The sequence below is a fragment of the Pelophylax lessonae genome (genome assembly GCF_965119305.1).
Source record: "Pelophylax lessonae genome assembly, chromosome: 2".
In the NCBI taxonomy this organism is placed as follows: domain Eukaryota; kingdom Metazoa; phylum Chordata; class Amphibia; order Anura; family Ranidae; genus Pelophylax; species Pelophylax lessonae.
The window spans coordinates 746297485-746319979 of NC_138769.1; the positions used below are offsets into that span (position 1 = coordinate 746297485).

The following is a 22495-nucleotide window of genomic DNA, read 5'->3' on the forward strand; positions in this document are numbered from 1 at the left end:
AACCGTCCATCCAGAGCCTCTGGTTTATAGACCGGATACATCCTAAATATAGAACCATTTATCCAACTGTCCATCCAGAGCCTCTGGTTTATAGACCGGATACATCCTAAATATAGAACCATTTATCCAACTGTCCATCCAGAGCCTCTGGTTTATAGATCGGATAATAGGAGATACATTTCTGTATCCTTTTTGAGCTACAAGAAAATGGTTTCACTGAGCATACCCCTCCCCCCATCACTTACACTTTCCCTCCCCCCAGTACATTGTATTACCCCTCTCCCCAGTACATTGTATTACCCCTCCCCCCAGTACATTGTATTACCCCTCCCCCAGTACATTGTATTACCCCTCTCCCCGGTACATTGTATTACCCCTCCCTCAGTACATTGTATTACCCCTCCCTCAGTACATTGTATTACCCCTCTCCCCGGTACATTGTATTACCCCTCCCTCAGTACATTGTATTACCCCTCTCCCCAGTACATTGTATTACCCCTCTCCCCAGTACATTGTATTACCCCTATCCCCAGTACATTGTATTACCCCTCCCCCAGTACATTGTATTACCCCTCCCCCCAGTACATTGTATTACCCCTCCCCTCAGTACATTGTATTACCCCTCCCCCAGTACATTGTATTACCCCTCCCCTCAGTACATTGTATTACCCCTCCCCTCAGTACATTGTATTACCCCTCCCCTCAGTACATTGTATTACCCCTCTCCCCAGTACATTGTATTACCCCTCTCCCCAGTACATTGTATTACCCCTCCCCCCAGTACATTGTATTACCCCTCCCCCCAGTACATTGTATTACCCCTCTCCCCAGTACATTGTATTACCCCTCTCCCCGGTACATTGTATTACCCTGCTCCACAGTACATTGTATTACCCCTCCCCCAGTACATTGTATTACCCCTCCCCCCAGTACATTGTATTACCCCTCCCCTCAGTACATTGTATTACCCCTCCCCCAGTACATTGTATTACCCCTCCCCCCAGTACATTGTATTACCCCTCTCCCCGGTACATTGTATTACCCTGCTCCACAGTACATTGTATTACCCCTCCCCCAGTACATTGTATTACCCCTCCCCCCAGTACATTGTATTACCCCTCCCCTCAGTACATTGTATTACCCCTCCCCCAGTACATTGTATTACCCCTCCCCCCAGTACATTGTATTACCCCTCCCTCAGCACATTGTATTACCCCTCTCCCCAGTACATTGTATTACCACTCCCCCCAGTACATTGTATTACCCCTCCCTCAGTACATTGTATTACCCCTCCCCCTAGTACATTGTATTACCCCTCTCCCCAGTACATTGTATTACCCCTCTCCCCAGTACATTGTATTACCCCTCCCCCCAGTACATTGTATTACCCCTCCCCCCAGTACATTGTATTACCCCTCCCCCCAGTACATTGTATTACCCCTCCCCCCAGTACATTGTATTACCACTCCCCCCAGTACATTGTATTACCCCCTCTCCCAGTACATTGTATTACCCCTCTCTCCCCAGTACATTGTATTACCCCCTCCCCCAGCACATTGTATTACCCCTCCCCAGTACATTGTATTACCCCTCCCCCCAGTACATTGTATTACAAGTGTTACCTTGTTCAGATGCCCAGGATGTTGCTAGGGCTCTTGTAGAATGCACTTTTATTTTACCAGGAGCTGGGATACCTGATGCCTCATAAGCGGTGGTAATTGCCTGCCTGATCCATCTAGATACTGAAGGCTTAGAGGCCGGCAACCCTTTCCTAGGTCCAGTGTGAAGAACTAAAAGATGGTTTGACCTCCTAAAGGGTCTTGTCCTATCTAAATAGGTGAGCAAGGCTCTTCTTACATCAATGTAGTGGAAACTTTTCTCCTTACTGTTCCTTGGGTTATCACAGAAGGAAGGCAGGTTTATCTCCTGTGTTCTGTGAAAAGGAGATGCTACCTTCGGTAGATACAGAGGATCTGGTCTTAGGACTATCCTGTCTGGGAATATTACCATAAATGGTTCTTTATAGAGAGAGCTTGGAGGTCTCCTACTCTTCTAGCTGTAGTGATGGCCAGTAAGAACGTCAATTTTAGGGACAACATTTTGAGGGAAATCTCTTCCAATGGTTCGAAGGGAACCCTAGATAACGCCTCTAGGACCCCCTCCTCCATTCATAGACAATGTGTCATTGTGGGAAGTGATGGTACAGCTATTATGAGGGCGGAGGAATGAAGATTTCCACATAAATATCCGCCAGCACAAGGGACAATTTAACTAAACTTACACTTTAAGAAAAAAATATCAGAATTAAAAAAAAAAAAATCTTCACTTCGGTAGAAATTGGAATTTTTCTGCTTTTTCTCCCAGAAGTGAGTCCATTTCTCCTGGTCGGGGACAGAGGGACATGTGTAATAAAGGAGATCTCACAAAGACTAAGCCCTCTATTTATGGGACAAATCACCGTACAAATGTCTCACATCTGCATAGACACAACCAGACATGTCAGCGCCATCTAATGGCCATAATGCAGGATTTTTCCCAACTCAGGTAATTAAATAAATATAATGTATTGTGGCCACTGGATGGCGCTGACAATATAGGAACCAATCATATTAGAGAGAAAAATGGCAATTTTTAAATGTGTCCTTCCATTGAGGTTGTGCAAATGTATGCCACATTCCTAGATTCAGTGCTGGGACAAGGCCATCCATTGGGGGCATGGAGAGTCAATGCCTAGTCATGCTTTTGGTGAGGTACGGCCCGGATATCCCTCCAGCTTGATCGTATATTTGTCCTGCCCCGAACCAAGTTCACGTTTTCCCATTATGTTTTTAGGGATGTGGCAATGATTGTTGGATAATGTGAACCAGCACTCCTTTGTTCTTTCACAGAGTGCTGCATTTCCATGTGATTTGGTGAGCTTAAAAATGTGCCATAGGTGCCAATGTACTCATTTTTAATGACAACCCCGTGCATCTGCTAAAGTGCAGTGCGTTTCTCTGTGGGTCGGGAACTCATGTGATTTCCTGCGTATTCTGCAGCCACAGATATGTGATTCTAGCTTAAAAAGAGAAGGGGTTGTGATGTGAAGGATCTGAATCATCATAAAACTGATTTAGACCTCCGCTGGAAGAATATTTTACTGATTGGACCTTCGCAAATTTAATCCAATACCCCTGCTGTATATTATACCTGCTACTGGGAATTACCTTTCTCCTCTATGGAGACCGGAGTTGGCTTCACCAAAAGTGTGTGTGTGTGTATGTGTGTGTATGTGTGTGTGTGTATGTGTGCAGCCAGTTTTTGGGAAAATATTTCCAGATATAAATCCTTCTGAGAAGTTCCTAAAAAGACAACTGTCATTGGATTCCATGGCATGACTTTAGCTGAATATTAGAAATCACAGCGTATTCCAAGGGGGCTCCGAGGTAAACTGATCCCAGCTTTGTTTGCGGGCAGGGAGGAGTACAATGGTCTGTTTACATAAGTTCTAAACAAAAGCTCCATTGTTCTCTGAGTTTCATTTCTCCAGAAGGAAGAAGCTGCTCTGGATGCACAGATCACACCGGTGGAGTCTACACTGCAGTCTGCATTGTCAGAGGGAGTTCAACGTCTAAAGATCTACTAATCAGGCGAACTCTTGGAGGGCCACCTACACAACATTCTCACCTCGTCCATCTAGACTGGTCACTGGAGCTTCTTCTACAGACTCTGACCCATCACTTCCCTCCTCTGATAGTGACACTGTATTAGGATCTATAGAGGGACAACACCGGCCTGGTTTTCTACAGGAAGGCAGGTAATTTACAGATCTGTGTGTGAGGGGGAGGTAGGTGATCTATTGTGTTTCTTTGTGTGGGGGGGGGAGGTAGGTGATCTGTGAGTTCTGTGTTGGAGGAGGGGAGAGATAGATGATCTGTGTGTTCTGTGTTGGGGGCGGTAGGTGATCTGTGGGTTCTGTGTTGGGGGAGGGGTGATCTGTGGGTTCTGTGTTGGGGGAGGTAGGTGATCTGTGGGTTCTGTTTTGGTGGGGGGATATATGATCTGTGGGTTCTGTGTTGGGGAAGATAAGTGATCTGTGTGTTCTGTTTTGGGGGAAGTAGCTGATCTGTGGGTTCTGTGTTGAATGGAGGTAGGTGATCTGTGGGTTCTGTTTTGGGGGAGGTAGGTGATCTGTGGGTCCTGTGTTGGGGGGATAGGGGATCTGTGGGTTATGTTTTGAGGGAGGCAGGTTATCTGTGGGTTCTGTGTTGGCGGGGGGGAGGGTCATCTGTGGGTTCTGTGTTGGGGGAGGTAGGTGATCTGTTGGTTCTGTGTTGGGGGAGATAGGTGATCTGTGGGTTCTGTTTTGAGGGAGGTAGGTGATCTATGGGTTCTGTGTTGATGGGGGGGGGTGAACTGTGGGTTCTGTGTTGGGGGAGGTAGGTGATATATGGGTTCTGTGTTGGGGGAGATAGGTGATCTGTGGGTTCTGTGTTGGGGGAGGTAGGTGATCTGTGGGTTCTGTGTTGGGGGAGGTAGGTGATCTGTGGGTTCTGTTTTGAGGGAGGTAGGTCATCTGTGGGCTCTGTGTTGGTGGGGGGGTAGGTGATCTGTGGGTTCTGTTTTGAGGGTGGTAGGTCATCTGTGGGCTCTGTGTTGGTGAGGGGGGGTAGGTGATCTGTGGGTTCTGTCAGTGGGGGGGATAGGTGATCTGTGGGTTCTGTGTTGGGGGAGGTAGGTGATCTGTGGGTTCTGTGTTGGGTGGAGGTAGGTGATCTGTGGGTTCTGTGATGGTGGGGGAGGGGGAGATAGGTTATCTGTGGGTTCTATGTTTGGGGAGATAGGTGAACTGTGGGTTCTGTGTTGGGTGGAGGTAGGTGATCTGTGGGTTCTATATTCGGGAAGGTAGGTGATCTGTGGGTTCTGTGTTGTTGGGGGAGATAGGTGATCTGTGGGTTCTATGTTTGGGGAGGTAGGTGATCTGTGGGTTCTGTGTTGGGGAGGGGGGGTAGGTGATCTGTGGGCTCTATGTTGGGGGAGGTAGATGACCTTTGGGTTCTGTGTTGTGGGGAGGTAGGTGATCTGTGGGTTCTGTGTTGGGGGAGGTAGGTGATCTGTGGGTTCTGTGTTGGGGGAGGTAGGTGATCTGTGGGTTCTATGTTGGGGGGGTAGATGACCTTTGGGTTCTGTGTTGGGGGGGAGGTAGGTGATCTGTGGGTTCTATGTTGGGGGAGGTAGGTGATCTGTGGGTTCTATGTTGGGGGGTAGATGACCTTTGGGTTCTGTGTTGGGGGGAGGTAGGTGATCTGTGGGTTCTGTGTTGGGAGGGTAGGTGATCTGTGGGTTCTATGTTGGGGGAGGTAGATGACCTTTGGGTTCTGTGTTGGGGGAAGTAGGTGATCTGTGGGTTCTGTGTTGGTGGGGGAGGGGGAGGTAGGTGATCTGTGGGTTCTATGTTGGGGGAGGTAGGTGATCTGTGGGTTCTGTGTTGGGGGGGTAGGTGATCTGTGGGTTCTGTGTTGGGGGGAGGTAGGTGATCTGTGGGTTCTGTGTTGGGGGAGATAGGTGATCTGTGGGTTCTGTGTTGGGGGGGTAGGTGATCTGTGGGTTCTGTTTTGGGGGAGGTAGGTGATCTGTGGGTTCTGTGTTGGGGGAGGTAGGTGATCTGTGGGTTCTGTGTTGGGGGGGTAGGTGATCTGTGGGTTCTGTGTTGGGGGAGGTAGGTGATCTGTGGGTTCTGTTTTGGGGGGGGTAGGTGATCTGTGGGTTCTGTGTTGGGGGAGGTAGGTGATCTGTGGGTTCTGTGTTGGGGGAGGTAGGGGGAGGGGTGATCTGTGGGTTCTGTTTTGGGGGGGTAGGTGATCTGTGGGTTCTGTGTTGGGAGAGGTAAGTGATCTGTGGGTTCTGTGTTGGGGGAGGTAGGTGATCAGTGTTTGATAAGGTAGACATATTGTAAGTAAATTTGTGTGAAGGCGCCTGGTTCTTAGAGGTTAAACAGTGCTGTAACCTGCTGCCCCTTTAATTGTAAAATTACAATAACTAAACTGGATAAATGGTAAAAAGGCGCTGGTAACCCTGGATGTTATTATTAAATGAAAAATAATAATAGTAAAGTGCTAATTCTGTTGTGCAAATGTAGCGAAAAAATATATATAAAATACAGAGTGCTAGCTCTTGTTTCTATTGTGAAAAATAACGCTTTAAGTATTTGAAATTATTCAAAACAAAATAAAAGTGTTAATTTTCATAAACAAAATGACTATAAATGTAAAATAGTGAAGCGCTAGTGAGAAGAAAGTGTACTGTGCAATACAAAAAAATCCATAAAGTGCCGGACAGTGCAATAAGTCACCATTAAGGTGCTTGTTAATAGCAAATGCACTTATTATATCTTCAAAAAGTTCCAATATTAAACATATAAATATATTGCTCTGTGAATAAATAAATTGACAAACAATTGTATAAATATAAATATAGTGCTTGAAAAGTGCTTGAATAGTGGGCTGTGATGCAGACAGTTCATGTAAAATAGTGTAGGAATTGATTTCCTATGGATCAGGGGCTCCGGTGAATAAGGGAGATAATCGATGCCTCTTACCAGATCCTGGTAGGTCACACAGACCTCAAATGCCTGTGATCCTATTTCCTTAGGTGGATCACACCATAGGCTCACCTTCACTCCACCTTGATTATTTTTATGGTTTCCAACAAAAGGATGATTTGGAAGAAATAATAATATACTCCTTCTCCTCACTCCTCCATTAGTTACCTCACCTGGGTGTATATTAAGCCCATATGCAGGGAGACAGATAAGAAGATAAAAATAGTGTAATACTGTATTTATTTTATATTACATCAAAACATAAAAATGGCTGCTTACTTATTGTTGTAAAAAAAAAAGGGGGAAACAATTGCGCTAATCCAAAAATAAAATATAAGCAGCAACCTCAAGTGAGACTAGCACCCAAAAAATGTCCAATATAAAATAAGTTGCGCTGTGGATGATGTATACAAGTTGATTGTATGGTGAAATAGTGAAGAATCCGAATAATGTCCAGAATATGGAAACAAAAACGGGTAACTTGTGAAGGTACCGCTTACCGGAAATAAGATAAACAAAGGCCCATCAGTATGTTCAAAATACGTCCTAGGGATGAGGTCCAGGTGGACTACCAGGTTCCAACGCGGATCCCTCAATGGAGTGGTAACATGTGTGATACAAAAAAATATACCGCCATAGCGTAAAACCAAAAAATGTGTGTAAAGAAAGGACACCCAAAGTGCATTGAGAACACCACTGCTCCCGTAGTGAAATAAATGTGATATAGGATGCCACAAAACCCCAATAGGTACTCCTTACCAAACTATAAATGAAAAATAGCAGATACACCAAAAAGGGGGAGAAGGGGGATCACCCCAATAGGACAGCAGCTTACCACAAGGATGAATATGGAGAGCTTATATAAGGCTGGATAGGTGTGGTCTGAACATGCAAGCAAGTGGGGGGAACACCTCTGATGGATAAAACACCCTTACCGACTCCCGATGATAAGGAGGCAGGAGGGATATGTATGGAACCGATCCGTTGTGTCTCCTCACTCAGATAGGGAAATTTGAGAATATCATCTTTGATGAAACGCGTCAGGTCACGGCGTGCTGACGTCACCTACACGTTGCTGTCCACGAGGGACGGGCGAGCGGAGCCGTCCGGCCGGCGGCTTTCTTTTCTCTCTGCATTAGATCTTCTGATTGTCTGTAAGTGCATTACTAATTTTAATAATAAATACATCCGTGGGTTTTACACTATGGCGTTTTCCATATTTTGTATCATCTATGGTTGATCCAATACCGTCCATCTGAGTTCCCTATCTGAGTGAGGAGACACAACGGATCGGTTCCATACATATCCCTCCTGCCTCCTTATCATCGGGAGTCGGTAAGGGTGTTTTATCCATCAGAGGTGTTCCCCCCACTTGCTTGCATGTTCAGACCACACCTATCCAGCCTTATATAAGCTCTCCATATTCATCCTTGTGGTAAGCTGCTGTCCTATTGGGGTGATCCCCCTTCTCCCCCTTTTTGGTGTATCTGCTATTTTTCATTTATAGTTTGGTAAGGAGTACCTATTGGGGTTTTGTGGCATCCTATATCACATTTATTTCACTACGGGAGCAGTGGTGTTCTCAATGCACTTTGGGTGTCCTTTCTTTACACACATTTTTTGGTTTTACGCTATGGCGGTATATTTTTTTGTATCACACATGTTACCACTCCATTGAGGGATCCGCGTTGGAACCTGGTAGTCCACCTGGACCTCATCCCTAGGACGTATTTTGAACATACTGATGGGCCTTTGTTTATCTTATTTCCGGTAAGCGGTACCTGCACAAGTTACCCGTTTTTGTTTCCATATTCTGGACATTATTCGGATTCTTTACTTATTGTTGTGCCCACCTGGCACAGGGCAATGCCCATCGGTTGCTATGGGTAGTAGTGGGATGGGGGGTGCAGGATCTGCAGTCTCCTGATACTCTCCGATATCCTTCCTAGTTCACCCTCGTAGCGTGGCAGCGGTCCGGCGTGCGTTCCAATGCGATAGGAGGTGACGTTACTATTACTCTCAGCTTCCGGGTTTAGGAGAGACCAGTGATTTTGTTTATGAAAATTAACACTTTTAATTTGTTTTGAATCATTTCAAATACTTAAAGCGTTATTTTTCACAATAGAAACAAGAGCTAGCACTCTGTATTTTATATATTTTTTTTTCGCTACATTTACACAACAGAATTAGCACTTTACTATTATTATTTTTCATTTAGGCTCCATGCACACAGGGCGTCATAAAAACGTGCTCCAAAGCTGTTTCTTGACGCTGGGAAAAAGCAGCTGTAAAAAACGTGCTTTCAGTAGCTTTTGCGTTATTGCACGTTTGGCCACGTAGCTTTTAGCAGCGTTTTTTCTGCCTCCATTCAAAATCAATGGTTCCCTATGTGAGCCTATTGATTTGAATGGAAGTTGCACCGCAAGTCGGATCAGGATGATCCGACTTGCGGCGCGACTTGCGCTGTGAGAATATTGAGGGGGAACTCCAGGCCAAAATGGGGAAAAAAAATGGCGTGGGGTTCCCTCCCAGGTTCCAAACCAGGCCCTTCGGGTCTGGTATGGAATTTGAGGGTAGCCCCACACCGTAAAATTGGCGTGGGGTCCCCCCCAAAATCCATACCAGACCCTTATCCGAGCATGCAGCCCGGCAGGCCAGGAAAGGGGAGGGGACGAGCGAGCGGCCCCACCCCCCCTGGACCATACCAGGCCACACCCGCTCAACATGGGGGGGGTGTGGGTGCTTTGGGGCAGGGGGGGCTCTGCACCCCCCACCTCAAAGCACCTTGCCCCCATGTTGATGAGGACAAGGGCCTCATCCCCACAACCCTGGCCGGTGGTTGTGGGGGTCTGCGGGCAGGGGGCTCATCGGAATCTGGAAGCCCCCTTTAACAAGGGGGCCCCCCAGATCCCGGACCCCCTCCCTATGTGAATGAGTATGGGGTACACTGTACCCCTACCCATTCACCCCATAAAAGGCAGTGTGTGTAAATAACGACAAGAGACGTTTTGAAAAGTTTATTAAAAATCTTCATCTGTTCTTCTCCTCTCTTCTGGTCTTCTCCCCTCCGCTCTTCTCCCCTCCGCTCTTCTGCCCTCCGCTCTTCTGCCCTCCGCTCTTCTGCCCTCCGCTCTTCTGCCCTCCACTCTTCTGCTTTTTTGCTCTTCTGCTGTCAGCGGTGATTATGCCGGTCTCCGGTCTCAGCAGCTTATTATATAGTCATTAGTGGCGGGGCCTCCTGGTGACGTCAGCGGGAGACCACGCCCCTTATGTCACCGACGTCACCGGGAGACCACGCCCCTTATGTCACCCTCAAATTCCATACTAGACCCGAAGGGCCTGGTTTGGACGTTGTCGGTGACATAAGGGGGTGGGGCCTCGCAGAGAGGCCACGCCCCCAATGGCTATATAACAAGCTGCAGAGACCGGAGACCGGCATAATCACCAGTGACAGCGTCGGAGGAGGACCGGAGGAAGAAGAAGACCAGAGGAGGCAAAAGAGCAGAAGAGCAGAAGAGCGGAGGGCAGAAGAGCGCAGGGGAGAAGAGCGGAGAGGAGAAGACCAGAAGAGAGGAGAAGACCGGAGCGGAGAAGAACAGATGAAGATTTTTAATAAACTTTTCAAAACGTCTCTTATTTACACACACTGCCTTTTATGGGGTGAATGGGTATGGGGTACAGTGTACCCCATACCCATAGGGAGGGGGTCCGGGATCTGGGGGGCCCCCTTGTTAAAGGGGGATTCCAGATTCCGATGAGCCCCCTGCCCGCAGACCCCCACAACCACCGGCCAGGGTTGTGGGGATGAGGCCCTTGTCCTCATCAACATGGGGGCAAGGTGCTTTGAGGTGGGGGGTGCAGAGCTCCCATAGGGAACCATTGATTTTGAATGGAAGAAAAAAAGGTATAACGTGGCTTAACGCACGTTAAGCAACATTATTCAGACTTTAGCAGCGTCAGGCGTTTTTGCAGCTTGACGCTGCAGCTCCAGAGCGCACAGTTCCTGGGTTTTTTTTTGGAGCTGTAAAACGCCTATGCCACTTGGAGCCCCTAAAAGCTCTATGTGTGCATGAGGCCATAGAATAACATGGATGGGCATTCTGCAGCTGCAAAAAAAAACGTCTGACGCTGCTAACAGCAGCTCCAAAAACGTCCAGTGTGCATGAGGCCTTAATAATAACATCCAGGGTTACCAGCGCCTTTTTACCATTTTATCCAGGCATATTGTAAAACCTTTGTGTGTGAGGAGAAATCTGAAAGAGAAAGGGTGTAATATTTATTTATTTATTTCAGGTTCTTGTATAGCGCTGTCAATTTACGCAGCGCTTTACATATACATTGCACATTCACATCAGTCCCTGCCCTCAAGGAGCTTACAATCTAAAGGTCCCTAACTCACATACATACACAGTAGGGCCAATATTTTTGAACAGGATCCAATTAACCTACCAGCATGTCTTTGGAGTGTGGGAGGAAACCGGAGTACCCGGAGGAAACCCACGCAGGCACAGGGAGAACATGAAAACTCCAGGGAGGTAGTGTTATGGTTGGGAATTGAACCAGCGACCCTCTTGCTGCTAGGTGAATGTGGGTTGCTGGTTAGATCTGGAGGAATGTGTATGGGGGAGGGGTAAGAAGACAGGGAGGGCTGTGTATGGGGGAGAGGTAAGAAGACAGGGAAGACTGTGTATGGGGGAGGGGTGAGAAGCTGGGGAGGTCTGTGTATGGGGGAGGGGTGAGAAGGGCTGTGTAGGGGGGAGGGGTGAGAAGCCAGTTTATAGAGGAGGTCCAGCGCTAGAATTCTTGCTCTCGCTCTAACGTCCACAATGATACCTCACGTGTGTTGCAAAAACCATTTACATACAGTATGCATGCGTGACTTAAGAATGTGTTCACTTTTGCTTGCCAGCCTTTTTATTTTCTTATTTATTTAAATTCTGATTGACTTTTTTTTTTTTTACAATGTCCCTTTATTTTTTTATCGCTTTTATTCCTATTACAAGAAATGTAAACATCCCTTTTAACAGAAATAAGGGATGACAAGTCTACTTTATGGAGAGAACTGGGGTCTACCTTTTGAAAGCAAAAGATCAAAAAAAAAAAGTGATCTTTTGCTTTAAAAAAAAAAGAAAAAAAGAAAACCTGGTTACCTCGGCCCTAGACTGGAAGTGATGTCATGATGTCGCTCCGGTCCTCCTAGATTGTAGAGGTGATCAGAGACGATCTGGTTTCTTCTCACGTCTGTGACCAGCTGTGCGAACTGTCGGATCATTTCCCAGGCTCACTGGTAAGAACAGAAGGCAGAGAAATGCTGGTGAGAAGCAGGAGGAGGGGGGGAGGGGACACCCCTCTCACTGCTTCTAATAGTGATACAGCGGCTACTGCTCGGATGGCTTTTATGAGAAATTGCAGGCTTCAGCCATAATCCCGGTAAACCATTTCAAAACTGCAACGAATATATACGTATTGTGTTTGGCAAAAGATTATGCATTTATTGATGAAACATTTATTAATGAGCGTTACAGACGGGTCAGGTGACAATGCATTCTTCCATGATGCCGGAATAAAGATAAGTCGGCCAACAGGTCACACAATTTCCATATCCCATCACTTTCTTACCAATCAAAGATTTCACAACTTTATTCCTTCTGAAATGAGAAGAGATTTGGGTCACACATTCACCCAGACAGAAAGAGATCATATCCTATTCTTTACTCACAAATCCTCCTTTTCCAGCAGTGTCCAGGAGTCCAGATATAATCTTTGACCAGATGGTATACATTCCCCACCTTTGCACAACATTTTTCCCACAACCTTTCCTACCTGTTGGAGGTGCAATAATGCCAGGGCAACTCTTTTGTTTGATCTCTTCCTATTAAAAATCCAAAATACTTACAACATCTTACAAAGCCCTCCACAACTCTTCCCCCAGCTACATCACCAACCTTGTCTCAAAATATCAACCAAACCATTTCTCTTCACTCCTCACAATACCTCCTACTCTCCTCACCTCCAGGACTTCTCCAGAGCCTTTCCCATCCTCTGGAACTCTATACCTCAATCTGTCTATCTTCTACTCTGTATTTAGGTGATCTCTGAAAACCCTTTATCTTTAACACATTCACCTTCTTCGTTTCTGTTATAAAATTTTGCAAATAAATAACCTTTCTTCTTAATTTTAGGCTAAAATGTATTCAGCTACATTTCTTTGGTAAAAAGAACCCAAATCAGTGTATAGTGATGAGCTTCGTGTTCGAGACGAACCTAAGTTCAACTCGAACACTGCCTGTTTGCCGAATAGCGAGCAAATGGGCTTCTTCCCGGGAACTTCGAGTTCCCACATCCATTATTAATTTAATAGGTTTTAATTAATATCCATAATTAAAATCAATCACCTGCTGGCCAAGGGATTCCAACCCACAGTCTCTCACTTGCAAGCCCGGTATTCTTCCACCTACGCCACCGTCAAGCCTGCTTATTAATCTAACACTCTCCCTACCTAACTAACTTCTATCTCTCCATACACACAATTCCACATTCCTTCAGGGAGAGTGTAGTGAGTTACATAGTTTATCAGATAGTGCCGTCCAGTTCTGGGCACCGGTCCCCAGGAAGGATGTGCTGGAACTGGAGAGAGTCCAGAGAAGGGCAACATAAATAATTAGAGGAATGGAGGACATCAGCTATGAGGAAAGACTACAAGCATTGAACTTATTCTCTCTGGAGAAGAGACGATTGAGGGGGGATATGATATCAATGTACAAATACTGAACTGGTGACCAGAGCATAAGGAACTAACTTTTCAGAGAAAGGGAATACAGTAAAACACGGGACCACTCACTAAAACTAGAAAAAAATGGTTTAACCTTAAACTACGTAAGGGAATCTTTACTGTCAGAGCGGTAAGGATGTGGAATTGTCTTCCACAAGCAGAGGTATCAGCAGGGAGAATCGATAGTTTCAAAAAACTATTAGATGGGCACCTTAAGAACAACAACATACACGGGTATACAATGTACAGTTAGCAGAAAACACACACACACACACAGGTTTAACTGGATGGACTGATGTATTTTTTCTACCTCACTAACTATGTAACTATGTAACAATGGGGCTCCTGTTTGGCCGTCATATTACAATAGGCCCAGCGGGAAGCAGTTAATAATAAATGTTAAAAATGGAAGCAACTTTGTTTTAACCTTTTTATAGAATTATGACTTCTGTTTTTTTTCTGCACAGATGGATTGATGAACCATTTTTTTGGTCATGCTTTTCTTATTACAACAATACAACAAAGTTACATGAGAAGCAAGCCATATGGATGTTATAAGTGACTGAAAGTCTTTTTTGCAGTTCACTGGAAGATTCATACAGGACACAAGACCTATCCGTGTTCTAAATGTCATGAATGTTTTGAATGCTCTTCAACATTGATCCAACCTCAGAGGACAACAAACGAGAAGTAATTTTAGTGCTCTGGAAGTGACAATGTCTTTACTGTAAAGTCCAACCCATGTATATATGAGAAGTCATTTCAGAAGATATTTCTTGTTTGGAATGTGATAAAGGTTTTACAATGGAGGCAAAAGGTATAACACACCAGAAGGTTCACACTGGAGAGAAATCATATCAGTGTTCTGAATGTGATAAAACTTTTACATTGAAGTCAAATCTTGTCATACACCAGAGGATTCACACTGGAGAGAAGCCATATCAATGTTCTGAATGTGATAAAACTTTTACATTGAAGTCAAGTCTTGTCATACATCAGAGGATTCACACTGGAGAGAAGCCATATCAATGTTCTGAATGTGATAAAACTTTTACATTGAAGTCAAATCTTGTCAGACACAAGAGGATTCACACTGGAGAGAAGCCATATCAATGTTCTGAATGTGATAAAACTTTTACATTGAAGTCAATTCTTACCACACACCAGAGGATTCACACTGGAGAGAAGTCATATCAGTGTTCTGAATGTAGCAAAGCTTTTATACAGAAGTCAGAGCTTATCATACACCAGAGGGTTCACACTGGAGAGAAGTCATATCAATGTTCTGAATGTGATAAAACTTTTACACGTAAGTCACATCTTATCAGACACCAGAGAATTCACACTGGAGAGAAGCCATATCAATGTTGTGAATGTGACAGAGCTTTTATACAGAAGTCAGAGCTTATCATACACCAGAGGGTTCACACTGGAGATAAGTCATATCAATGTTCTGAATGTGGCAAAGCTTTTACACGTAAGTCACATCTTATCATACACCAGAGGATTCACACTGGAGAGAAGTCATATCAATGTTCTGAATGTGGCAAAGCTTTTACACAGAAATCAGAGCTTATCAAACACCAGAGGATTCACACTGGAGAGAAGTCATATCAGTGTTCTGAATGTGGCAAAGCTTTTATAACCAAGAAAGAGCTTATCAGACACCAAAGGATTCACACTGGAGAGAAGCCATATCAATGTTCTGAATGTGGCAAAGCTTTTATACAGAAGTCATATCTTATCAGACACCAGAGGATTCACACTGGAGAGAAGCCATATCAGTGTTCTGAATGTGGCAAAGCTTTTATACAGAAGTCATATCTTATCAGTCACCAGATGATTCACACTGGAGAGAAGCCATATCAGTGTTCTGAATGTGGCAAAGCTTTTATACAGAAGTCATATCTTATCAGTCACCAGAGGGTTCACACTGGAGAGAAGCCATATCAGTGTTCTGAATGTGGCAAAGCTTTTATACAGAAGTCACATCTTATCAGTCACCAGAGGATTCACACTGGAGAGAAGCCATATCAGTGTTCTGAATGTGGCAAAGCTTTTATAACCAAGAAAGAGCTTATCATACACCAGAGGGTTCACACTGGAGAGAAGCCATATCAGTGTTCTGAATGTGGCAAAGCTTTTAGAGTGAAGTCACACCTTATCGCACACCAGAGGGTTCACACTGGAAGGAAGCCATTTTAATGCTTTGAATGTGACAAAGATTATACAGTAAATGCTGTGCTAATGTATCGCCAGAGGATTCATAAGCTTCAGCTGCAGAGAGGAAACTCTGGAAGAAGGAGGAATAATAAAGGATTTGCGGGGGTCCCATTAGTTTCACAGCCCCAATGTCATCCCACAAGCTAGGGAAGACGTGAAAAGATAAAATGTGACTTTAGAAAAAAAAATAAACTAAAATCTGTGAGCAAACTGGAATGTAATGATTGAATGCACTAACTGTAGTGCTTATGTCCATCAGACACACCTAGAAGGCCTGTAAATATTATAACTTTTTATTTATTTTTTTCAGATAAGTATCAGTGACTGAACTGTTTTCCTCATGATTCTCATCTTTTTATTTTTTTTTTATGGAGCTTTGACTGAACATGTAATGCATTTTCATCATTCACTAACTGAGCCGTGTTCCCAAGTGTTTTCTTCCTTGCCTGAGCAAATACATGACCAACACTGCCTCAGTACCAGAGACTAGGATGGGATCCAATGGCATCTTGCCAAGTCTCTTAAGCCTCAGTGGGAGAGTCCCTTCCAGGTTCTTCTGACTGTTGATACACCATAAGCCAGGCTTTGGGGCTCCAGCTATGCTCACCTTATCCAAACTTCCTCTCCCATGATCAATGCCTCCTTTCCATGTTTCATCTCCTCTCATGGATGACCGCTTTGCAGGCAGGTCTGTGGTTGGGACCCCAGCCAGGGAGAAGTCTCTGTTCAGTAAGAAAGTAACTTTCTAAGCTGCTGTAGGCCTTCAACACTGACTTTCTGCTGTTTATGGGATGCATTTAACAGTACCATTTAATTTCAGCTGGCTACTTTGTGTTACATTTGGTTCTACTGAAAGTCTCAGGGATTCCATCTGGTGAAGAAAGAATGTCCTTGTAATATTCTTCCTCTGTCCAGCTATTATTCATCTCCATAGACTATTCACACAGCACAACTGCAAGAGCTCTGAGCTTACCAAGTGTGAAGTGTGTTTTGAGGACTGACATTCCTCCAGTTGGGGTTCACTTTAACCTTTTTGCTGCCTGACCCCTTTTTTCAGTTTTTGCACACGTTTAAAAATCATTTTAGCCTTGAAAATTATGTAAAACCCCCAAACATTATATATTTTCTGAAAGCAGATTCCCTAGAGAATAAAATAGTGGTAGTTCAAATTTATGTCACCCGATATTACCTTAAAGGTATAGGAAACACAAAATTTAAGTTAAAAAAAAAAAAAAAAAAAACGTGAACATTAGGGTGAACATATGCAATAAATTACCCACATTTTGGTAAAATATAAAAGAGGTTGCGCTGAGTAAATGGATACCAAATTTGCCAAACCTTAAATTTGTGTGTGCCTGTGAAATGGCAACAAACTTCAGTCCCCTATATTTTCTATAGGCAATTCTTACGGTTCCAGCAGGCTGAACAGCTTCTCCATCCTGAACACACGGCCACCATAGGGACAGCATGGGATCTTCTCCATATCAGATCACACAGAGTGACCGGCAGCTTGGCATATTGGAGACACTCTTTTGAATGTGAAGGAGGAGGAGAAGATAGAGTTCTCTGGGAGCAATTTACAAGCGTTTTTTGATTGCTATCTGGTAAGAGACCAATTCAGGTGTTTTCACAAGGCGATTTGGTGCACTGTGGGATTTCCATTTTGTTTTCAGCACATTTGTTATGTTTTGGCATCTTACTTCTTCCGTCTGGTAAGGAGGAATTTCACTTGGAGGTGGATTTACACTTTGGATTTGGAAGCACGTTGTTTTCAATTTTCAGTTTCATTCATCACTTCATTTATGGACACTTATGAACTTTTCGTTTATGTTGATATACCACTATGAACCACACGAGTGTCACTAGTTTATGAAGATCTATTTTCTTTTCATGATTTATAATTGATGTTTATTGATTTTGTCATCCCATTGATTTGGGTCTTTATCACTGTTGTCTTAGCGCACCCAATTACCGACCACAATGCTTAAAAAGCCCCCTACATGTATCAGTTTAGTGTTATGGAGGAGGTCTGGTGCTAGAATTATTGCTTTCACTCCCGTGTGCATGGCAACATGTGTATCGCAGTCCACATTTTCATGCGTAGGTGCCCCCGACGCATGCGCTTACGTTTCTATGAGCACATATATGGAGGTGGAGGGCCTCAAAATGTCTTCGGGGGGGAGGGGGGGGGGAATTTTATGTGCTTGGGTGTAACCAATTTTTTTGCAAAAAAAAATAAAAATATTTGTAATTTTTGTTTTACTTCCCTTTCATCACATAGGGGACAATGTGATGTTTTTTAGGTGGCAGTTTTTTTTTTTAACCACTTCTGGATCGGAAGATTTTCCCCCTTAATGACCAGGCCATATTTTGCAGCGTTACTTTAATGGACAATTGAAATAAAATTGATGTTCTTTTTTCCCACAAATAGAGCTTTCTTTTGGTGGTATTTGATCACCTGTGTGATTTTTATTTTTTGCGCTATAAACAAAAAAGAGCGACAATTCTGACAAACAAAAAACAATATTTTTCACTTTCTGCTATATAACATTCTCAAAAAAAAAATTAAAAAATCTAAATTTTTTTAACATTTTTAGGCCAATTTGTTTTCTGCTACATATTTTTGGTAAAACAAAAATCACAATAAGCGTATTTTGATTGGTTTGCGCAAAAGTTATTGCGTCTACTAACTACGGGAAAGATTTACGTCATTTTTATTGTTTTTTTTGTTTTTTTTACTAGTAATGGCTATGATCTGCGATTTTTAGTGGGACTGCGACATTGCGCGGACAGATCGGACCCCTAACTAACATTTTTGACACGTTTGGGGGGACCAGTGACATTCCTACAGTTATCAGTTATCAGTTATAAAAATATGCACTTTTACTGTAATAATGACAATGGCAGGGAAGGAGTTAACATTGTGGGTGATCAAGGGGTTAAATGTGGGCCTAGGGGAGTGATTCTAACTTTCTAAGGGGTGTGGCTTGTGAAATGATCATATGGCACTTTTCCACTGCAAGTACCGGCTCGGATCTACTCGGTCCTGCTTGGCCCTGCTTGGCCCAGTTTGCTTTTCCACTGCTGGTACCGCATGGTACGGTGTTGGAACGGTTCAGTACGGTACGGTATGGTTTGCTTTTACACTAAAGTAGTACTAAAGTTAAGTGGGTGGGATAACAACGGGGTGGGTGGGATTCTCTGACCAATCAGTGGCTAGTAGTGACTGCATGCAAAGGATTGTGGGATATGGTACCGGGTATGGTACCTCTTGGAACCACAATCAAGGTGGTACTGTTATTGAGAGTCGTACAGTTCGGTTCCATGCAGTGGAAAAGCGCCGCCGTACCGTACCGTAACGAACCGTTCCTACACCGTACCATGCGGTACCAGCAGTGGAAAAGCACAAAAGCGAGCCGAACCGTTCGGTTCCATGCAGTGGAAAAACGCCCATAGAGACCTGTGTTCCTATATAGAAAGATCACAGGCACTCTGTGATCATTCCAGGGAGAAGAATGGTCAGCTGTGTTTACAACATCCGACCGTTCTTCTCTCTCAGCGGGGAACAGAGCAGCCTGCCCCGTGCATTGGCTTCCCTGCTGCTGAGTGGGGCAGGAACGTGAAGGCGGCAGTGTGCGCGCTCGTCCCCTAGCTGCAGGTGCGCGACCGAAGTAGGCTTACGTCGGTTTGTGCAGGAGAGCCACACTGCCGCAGTAAAAAGGTGGCGGGTGGTTGGCAACAGGTTAATGAGACCTGCAGGGTCTAAAAGTCATTAGCAAACAAGTTTTTGTTTTTCCGAGTCTCCCTTTGTAACATTTTTATTGCTTGTTGATGCTCCCAGTTGATCTATTTTATTCTACTTCCTATTGAAGGTTAAGTTATTTCTATCACATAGGGGGTTGATAGCCCCTCATGTGATAGCATGTTGCTGGCCACAGGCCCTCTTTAAAGAGACGTTAGACCCCTAATGTCACCTCTGTACCCCAAAAAAGATGGTCAAGCACAGATTGGAGTGAAAGGGTTACACTAATGTACATCTGCCAGATCTGTATCTGAGGAGACCATAAAAGCAGCATTAGAAAGAAATGTGAGCATGGCTTCAGTCAGGCGATGGTCCTGGTGGTCATGGTCTTGTTCTCCTTCAGGTCCTCTAACCTTGTAGATGGTGACATGGACTTGTTGTGTGGGAATGAGCAGGAGGGGCTCGGGGTTATCTTCTACCCAATGAGCTTGTTATGGATAAAAGATGAAAGTGTCTTCTGGGAATTTACATGGATTTGGATGTTTAGAGGGTTACATAAGTGGGCTGGGCTTGTATTAATGAGGGGCGTGTCATATGGTAATCAGTTTCTTAGCATAGATGATATAAATGGTATAAATATATCCTTGAAATGTAAACTATCTATCTCTTTTCTTCTGCTGGTAAAGTGTCACATATATATGATTAATAAAGTTGGATTTTATTTTCACCGCACAATACTGTGGTCTGGGTTCTTCTACAACACATCCACCCAAAAATGTAATTGTCCAGTTATAGGAGTCTGGTGGAATGGGTGACAAGCTGATTGTATCTCTTAGGTCCCTTGTACATGGGGGGTCCAGCCCCTGTGTGTGCAATGCTGGCATGATGAGGAGTCTATGATGGATACTATTACTCATGATGTGACTCAAGGGATGATGCATAACACTCACCATCAAGGAGCTAGCAATAGGCCTCCTTATGTAGAGACTCCTAAGGGACACAATAATATTAGGGGATGAAATCTGTCCTACAGATCACCTTTCAGAGGACAGGGATGAGGTAGAGGGAAACCACCCCCCAAATATTATGGGCCTGGCACACAGTACCCTTCACATGGCCGCAATACACAGTATGGTTATGGGAAGGATCCTTCCTATACCAATCATGATGGAGGATTTGGTCATTCTAATGATCAGGGCCTGTCCTAGGACTATAGGCAGAGACCCTCTAATAAGCAATGGCAGGGTCCTTCTTCATCTCATGGCCAGCACCAGAATTCTGATGCAGACCATTGGGGCAATGGGCAATCTGATTTGGACTACCAATATAATATCCCTGTGCTGAATCATTTTTCCCCTCTTGAGGATAAAGAGGGAGCTAGGGACAACTATGGGTAAGGTCCGTATAGGCCTAATTATTCTGAAAATACAGGACCTAGCAACAGTTCCAATTACATCAATAACGATATTGAAGATAGGCATCCTACTAGCCACGGTACAGAACAACAAACATACCCTGGGCGGGGTTTTCCCACATCCAATCTGGGCATCAAGTGCCCGGTCGAGCAAAGAGAGGGATTAGAGGGGGGAGGAGAATACAATCTAAAAAGAAAAAAGTTGGTATTTTCAATCTGAGCCGAACGGGTTTTAAGTGACTCTGATAAACGTATTATTGATAAATTTTTAAAGTTCGCCCCCCCCCAAATTGTTTGAACAAATTTCAAACTTACATGGATGTGCACAAATTTGTGCGGAAATTAAATATTAAACGCTATATGATTAGTAATCCAGTTAAAGAGAATCAATTAATTACTACTGAGTTTCAACATTCTGGTTTGGCAAATGCGTCTTTTTTTTTTTTTTTTTTTTTATAACCTTTTTATTGAAATTCAGACAGTGGAAAAAAATACAATAACTCAGTGTGGAGAAGTACATTGTGGTAATCACTATCTAATACAAGAATACATCCTGATCTATACCTTTAGGTGAGCGTCAGAACTTCATGACATTTGTACAAGGGTGTACGAAAACCAAATAGAGTAACAATTGAAAGTATTTGCAGGGGAGGAGGGTAAATAGGGGAAGCAAGAACAGGATGAGGGGAGGGGAGAGGGGGGGAGAGGAGGGGGGGGTGGAGGGTTTAAATTAGGAGAGAGTGGAACAACGGGGAAGAGGACGGAGAGAAGCAAAAAAAAAAGGGGGGGGAGGGAGGGGCAGGATGCTGGGGGGAGAGGACCAGTAGAGTAGGGCCCTTCCAAGGAGAGGTAGGAGAGTAGAAGAACTAGAGATTTGGTTAAGCAGATGCATGGGGGAGGGGGGAGGAGGGGAAAGAGTTAGCAATAAACATATCCGTCAAGTTTGCATCAGGAGAGAAATACCCCTAAACGGGCGTGAGTAGCTAAAACAATATGGTAGTGATTGGGGTTTCTCAGGTCATAAGTAATTGGCTGGATGTGGGGGTCATGTGTCCATGTTGTAGAAGGGAAGAAGTGGAAGCATTGGCAAATGTGTCTTTTTCTCAAGTCGCCTTTCAGGACAGCACCTGGAGAGAGCGCAGCTCCGCCCACTTTACAGGAAACACTTCAAGATAAAAACTCCTCCTCTTCCACCATGCCTCAGTTGTTGTGTTTCCTCCGCCATGCATGGAAGCACTTTTAGGAGCTTGGTTGGGGCTGCGCTCTCTCCACAGGGAGAGGTGTAGTATTGCCCATGGTTGTATGTTAGGAAGACCATCCCAGCTCCCCTCCCTGAATCAGCAAAGGGGGTACGCTCCGGAGCCACTAACCTCGCTCGCTCGGGGAGAGCAGAGATCCATCGGTGGGTACAGCCTGGGTGTAAGGGGCCGCGGTTGGGCTGATCGAACAGTCGGCGGTGAAAGTCATTTTTTTTTTTCCCGCATTTCGGCCCTGATCCCGGAAGACGCAGCGGCGTCAGTTCCGGTAGGCGGACCGCCGATGGAGGCGTGACGGCGTTGAGCTCCGGCCGTCAGAACGCAGGGGTCAGTTGGCAGGTCAGAGGCCGGTGCCTTCCGCTTCCGGTCAACAGTGTCGGCCGTAGAGAAGCGGTATTTAGATGCAAGGAGAGAATCTGTCAGCATGCTGCACCTTTTCAGCATGGAAGAAAGGACTGCAGTATCGGTGGAAGCAGGCACCGTGAGCACCGGCCAGGCTCAGGTAGGA

At 44.7% G+C, this 22495-nt stretch overlaps 1 protein-coding gene across 1 annotated transcript in view; it reads left to right on the forward strand.

The window, feature by feature from the left end:
• The window catches only part of LOC309548372 (uncharacterized protein), a gene marked incomplete at both ends in the record, with an annotated part of 1605927 nt that overhangs the window by 861019 nt on the left and 722413 nt on the right, over positions 1 to 22495 (forward strand). Inside the window, 1 exon segment of the mRNA XM_082248310.1 lies at positions 14157 to 14558. Within this exon segment, the coding sequence (XP_082104436.1) occupies positions 14157 to 14558 (402 nt within the window).